Source organism: Etheostoma spectabile, chromosome 1, assembly GCF_008692095.1.
Source record: "Etheostoma spectabile isolate EspeVRDwgs_2016 chromosome 1, UIUC_Espe_1.0, whole genome shotgun sequence".
Lineage (NCBI taxonomy): Eukaryota > Metazoa > Chordata > Actinopteri > Perciformes > Percidae > Etheostoma > Etheostoma spectabile.
In genome coordinates, this window is record NC_045733.1 from 31684409 (window position 1) to 31690373 (window position 5965).

The window sequence follows — 5965 nt, forward strand, 5'->3', positions numbered from 1 at the left end:
TGGGGCGCCTTTCCATGGGCAGCCCCCCCACTCTGACATCTCTCCATCACATATACACATGTACTGAGCATGTGTAATAACAACAGAGTGTTAATTGTAATTTCCCCATGTGGGATTAACAAAGCAAACGTTATCTTTATTATTATTATTATATAAACACAAAACAAAAAAACAGACTTTCCATTCAGTTTTAATATCAATGTGACATGTTGAGTCTCTTCCTGCAGTTTCCTTTGTACTGGTTCAGCGTGCCGGCCATCATGAAGGGCTGGATGGACCGGGTGCTGACGCAGGGCTTCGCTTTCTCCCTGACAAACATGTACGATAACGGTGTGTTCAAGGTACGTCGCTCTCAGCTGGGTGATACATCTCTTACCCACCTGTCGTCTTAATAACAGAGTCAATATGAGGTTTAAAAGAAAGTAAAATACCAAAATATACTTAAAGTCCTCCACTGTTGTCCTGTCCAAGAAGCGAGTCGACCAAGATGGGTGAAGAGAGTTAGATTTTGTGCCAAACAACATGGTATATATATCTTATTTATTAAAACATTATTAAAATCATTTTTGAGCAGCAAGTCAATGAATACTGAGTATGCGAGATGTCTGGTTTGGAGGAGTAGATCACTGTATCAGCGGCATATAGAGGGATATGACAATTAGAGCAAAAAATATAGAATAACAGGTGCCCTAGTGATGAGCCTTGGGGTACACCTTTTTTTAAATAGTCATAAAATTGTACTGACAACCTCGATAAGAGAAACAATCAAGGGCGTAGCGGACATGGGGTACGCGGAGGACTTGTCTCCCGCCCTTTTCATGTCGGCGTCCTCCGTCCCCCACACTTACAACACGTATTTGAATGCAACATAAGTAGGCCAGTGTGCACGTTACTCAGGTTTCATTATGATTGATTGATTGATAAACTCATGTAGATATAGGCAATAAGAAAATAATATATACAAAATTAAGATCAGGGTACATAAAGGAATAGGAGCAGTGGAATGTGCCATATTTGGGCTATTACAGCCAAACATGTTTGTGTTTCCATCCATCATAAATAGGCTAATTGGAATCCGCAATTTGGTGAGACCAATGGGAGAGGATCTTTTAAATTAAAATCATCTTTTTGAACAATCTGTCCCCCTCGCTTAGAAAATCATGGCTACGCCCCGGCACACACTGATGTCTGTTGCGGAGGTTTTAATTAAACCATAATAAGGAATGTTTTGAAAAACCAATAGCAACGAGTCTGTCAAAACGGAGATAGTGGTCAACCATGTCAAAAAGCCTATGTCAGATCAATGAACATTGCACCAGTGGGCATGTTATTATCTAAAGAAGAGAATATATCGTCGGTGAGAATACAGATTGGTGTGGAGATATGAAAATATATGAAAATTATTGACATAGTGGGATATTTGGCAAAAAAAATAGCTTTTCAAACACCTTTGCTATGCTATATTGATGGAAATGGGTCTGTAATTTTTGAGGTGAGGAGGATCCCCATCTTTATGCTAAGGGATAACTTTGGCACATTTCCACATTGATTGAATTGTGCATGTGGATATGGAGAGGTTAAATTAGTCAGATATAGAATAAGGAAGAACATGAGAGGCCATTTTAATTAACTAAATTCCCAAATAACCTGCTCGACGTCAGCTGGGTGGATTCTGCTGAAGAAAACGGAGCTACAACATACAGGGTTACATAGCGAGATTTTGGGATAGGGAAAATCAGAGAACTGTGACGGAGGAATTGTGGCGTTATTGTTGTTGACTGAACAATATTCAACACTTAAATCTGCTTACAAGTACTTTGTATTGGGTTATAAACTGTTTCAGTGTTTTCTGTCACCATGTTGGATTAAAGAAGTGTATTATTGTGATTTAAAGGATAAGAAAGCGATGTTGTCTTTCACTACTGGAGCTATCCAGTCGATGTTCAAGCCCGATGGAATCAATGGAGACATCAACGTCACTCTGTGGCCTCTGCAGGTGAGCAACACACACACACACACACACAATGCACCTGACTCCATTAGCCCTCAGTTGTCCTCGGTCAAATTGACCCTTTGTCCTGTATCACTGTTCTTTTAAACCACCCCAAATAAATGATTGATTCCTCACCCACGCTCTATGCAAGTACACATCTCTAACTTTCATTAATTTTGGTCTTATTCCAATTTTATAGCATTCTAGAAACAAATTGGAAAGGGTTTTTGAAATAGTATTGAGTAAAAGTTGACATATTCCAGTCTGTGATTGTCCATGAACATCCATTCCTTTAATTTTAGTCTAAATAATTCTTAGTTTCTGCTTTTCTAACTCAAACATTAGGTACAATTTCCTATAAATGAGGTTTGTTGACCATCAATTCCAAAAATAACTGTAAATTCAGTGATTCCCGAAGTGGGGGTCGGGACCCACAAGGGGGTCGCGAGCCAGAGAGGGGGGGGGTTGGAGTCGCAAGTTGATTTCCATGTTTAGCCATGATTTTAACACAAGATAAAACTGTTGTGATATTTTGTGTGTTATTTTGTGTTGTCAATATGCTTGTGTTTGGAGACGCCTATAGTGCGTTTAAATACGTTTATAATGGGGGGCGCAAGTCACTTGCACCGTTTACTTGGGGGGTCTGTGCTGAAAGTTTTGGGAACCCCTGGTCTAAGCTATGATCTGACGAGGAGTGGCAGGTTGACCGGGTATTTGAAGCAGAGGTGATTGGACCGATGAGGTGCAGCTGGAACCTGACCCCGCACACCAGGCTTCACTCCTTCAATCAAGGACAGACGGGGGGTTGGGTGCCAGAGACCAGAGACCAGCAGCAGACCTAACAACAGTGTATTTGTCTGTTGTGTCTTCTTTCAGAACGGCGTTCTGCACTTCTGTGGATTTCAAGTTCTTGCACCTCAGATATTTTGGGGTCCGGCTCATTGCCCCCCCGCCGTGCGGGCCGCGATGCTCGACGGGTGGCGGGCCCGAGTCAAGGGACTGTCGGAGGAGAGGCCTTTGACCTTTGCCCCGTGTGACCTCTTTGACCTCAGCTTTCGGGGGGGGTTCAGGCTGTGGCCCCGCGCGAGGGAGGAGCGAGAGTCCCAGGGGTTCGGCATCACCACGGGACACCACCTGGGGAAGCCGCTGCCGCCCGATAACCAAACCAGAGCTCACCCAGACCCCCGCAGCTAGATCAGATCCCCTTTATTCTCATGTTACAATATCACTTATACAACAATAAACGGGATTTGATCAATTCTTCATGTTTACTGAAGTCTGAAATCGTTTTTTTCTACGTTTTTATATCAAACTGTGGATGTTCCTGGGTTGCAACCAAGGTTGCCAAAAAATGCCCGATACCAACAGAGTCTCACCCAGACCCCCGCAGCTAGATTCAGATCCCCTTCCCTTCTCATGTTCCAATATCACTATACAGACAAAAACGGGATTTTTGATCAATTCTTCATTTTGACTGAAATCTTTTGAACCCGTTTGTGTTTCTCTCTTGTGTTAATCAGAAATGGGATTTCTTTCAACCAAATTGCCCGAAAAACCGTAACAACCAGATGCTATTCCCGACGCTATCATCCCCTTCTTCTAGGTTCAAATCATTAAAGATAATAACCTTCTTTATCATTGCTTCATGTAGCTGATGTTTTTATTTCGTTAGTCGCATCCTCAAGTTCTTTTCATATTGATTCTTTATCACCAGGCACAAAACTGGATTATGTACATCTTAGCCATAAACTCTTTAGTGGGTAGTCAACTTAAACATCCAATCTCTGACTTTTTACCATATTTGACACCCATGATCCCCAATCTCTACTATCTAAATCATAATTTCCTGCCTTGTTTACCAACAACTGTATATTTGAATAAATGAGGTTTGTTGTCCATGAATTTCAGAATAACTGTAACCTGTTTATTAACCACTCAGGTTTAAAAAAAAAAATTGCCAAACGTGGAAAAAAGTGACAAATAAAGAAAAAAGTGACAAAAATCGAGAAAAAATGACAAATAAATCGAAAGCAGAAAAAATCATTCATCAATCAATTTTGACCTGGAAGGACAGTTCATGTTTAACAGAGAACACACGAGGGTTAATACCAATACTTGAACGATTTTGATTTTAAATGCACAAAAATGTTTTTATCATTGCAACCCCCTCCCCCCCTCCACCCCCACCCCCCCTTCTCCCCAAACTGTAGCATCAAGCACCATGTTAGCTACACATGAAAAGGTGCTAAAATTAAATTTTGACCCTCTGCTGTACAATAAGTTTTTATTACTTTTTAAGTTTTTTTTACTTTAGTGATGCAGTTGTCTGGAGTTATAACACGCATTAATGGGATGAGGTTGCACCAGATGAGAGAATGAGGAGGGAGAGTGCGTCAGTGCATCATGGGAAGTCCCCCAGCAGCCAGGCCTCTATAGCATAGGGTGACCAGCGTCCCGGTTTCGGGGCAGTCCCCGGTTTTGGTGACCTGTCCCCGGTTGGATTCTGTCCCCGAAATGTCCCCGGATTTCCACTGTGACTGACAGAACCCGAAATGTAATAAAAAAGAAAACAACTGCCAACGTAGCCGATAATGCTAAATCCCTGATTATTTACATGGAGTCTGGTGGGTTATGAACCAATTTCGCGGACTTTTATGTTTTAAAAAGGATCTTAATCTTAACAGGAAGGTCGACCTCCTTAGAAATCCTTTCCATAATGTTGTCAACACTTAGAATATTAATCTGTGTCTGTTACGCCAAAAACAAGCACTTTAAATGACGTAAATACAACTGACAATTGTCCCGTTAACTTCCATTGTAGCTTGTTTCTGCCGACTGCAGAGATCTCGTTTAATATCAATGTCAAAGGAAATATGTCCTCAATAGTTTTCACTGTAGTCGAGTTCTCAGAAAAACCTTGAGCAATAAAACAAATGCTGTCAGATAATGTATGTTCATTACCGTGACCATTGGATGAAATATTGAGACTTTCTATCTTGAAATATTAAGACTTTCTATCTTGAAATATTGATACTTCTGATCTTGAAATATTGAGACTTTCTTCTTGAATTTGAGACTTCTATCTTGAATATTGGACTTCTATCTTGAAATATTGATCTAGATATTAGACTTTCTCTCTTTCTATCTTGAAATTGAGTTTCTCTCTTGAAATATTAAGTACTTTCTCTCTTTCTATCTTGAAATATTGAGACTTCTACTTGAAATTAACTTTTCTACTTGAAATATGAACTTCTATCTGAAATATTAAGACTTTCATCTTGAAATACTGGGACTTCTATCGTGAAATATTGAGACTTTCTATCTTGAAATATTGACTTTTAGCTTGACATTGAGACTTTCTATCTTGACTATTAGACATTCGCTAGCCTCTAGGTCCAGTGTCCCCGTTTAAGTTTACAAAATAAAAACATGACGTGGTTTGTGAGGTATATGCCCCGGCTTTTGCTAAGAATCTGGTCGCCTTACTATCGCAGCGTAACTAAGGGATGTTCAGGACTCTCCTGAGCCAGGTGGTAGAAGGTCCCTGAGCTCTTTAAGAGAGATGGTGCTGACCATGAAGAGCTTGCGTGTATCTCGGGATCTGGACCAGGAGATAGCCAGGAAGGCCCAAATTAGCAGAAAATAAACAACATGTTCCTAACATAATGACCTCAAATCGTTAGTTGCGGTTTGAGCTCATGGCAGATAGAGCTCTAGCTACATGCATTAATAGGTTATGTTTATGTTCTCACTTGGTGTTGGACCAAAACACACTATAGAGCAACCATGGCAAAAGGTCGCCGTTGTATATGTACGCTACAATGTGAATGTGTACTTGAAACAATAAAACCTCAAAAGCCCGAAAATCAGACTCGATGTTTTTCATTTGATTAATAAGAGACAATACACGGCGTATTCATTTTCTGTCCTTGGTCGCCCCCCCGCCCCCCCCCCCTCCACCCGCGCAGGGGA

At 40.9% G+C, this 5965-nt stretch overlaps 1 protein-coding gene across 3 annotated transcripts in view; it reads left to right on the forward strand.

The window, feature by feature from the left end:
* The window catches only part of nqo1 (NAD(P)H dehydrogenase, quinone 1), a 12505-nt gene that overhangs the window by 6237 nt on the left and 303 nt on the right, over positions 1-5965 (forward strand). Inside the window, exons 4-6 of one of the 3 annotated variants that reach the window (XR_004332426.1) lie at positions 228-341; positions 1895-1996; positions 2870-3259. Coding sequence is in view for 2 of the 3 variants with exons in the window: in XM_032518481.1 (XP_032374372.1) it covers positions 228-341; positions 1895-1996; positions 2870-3187 (534 nt within the window). In the remaining variant the exon portion in view is untranslated. Of the gene's footprint in view, positions 1-227; positions 342-1894; positions 1997-2869; positions 3301-5965 lie in introns of those variants that run through there. The other 2 variants (XM_032518481.1, XM_032518472.1) reach the window with 2 other exon arrangements.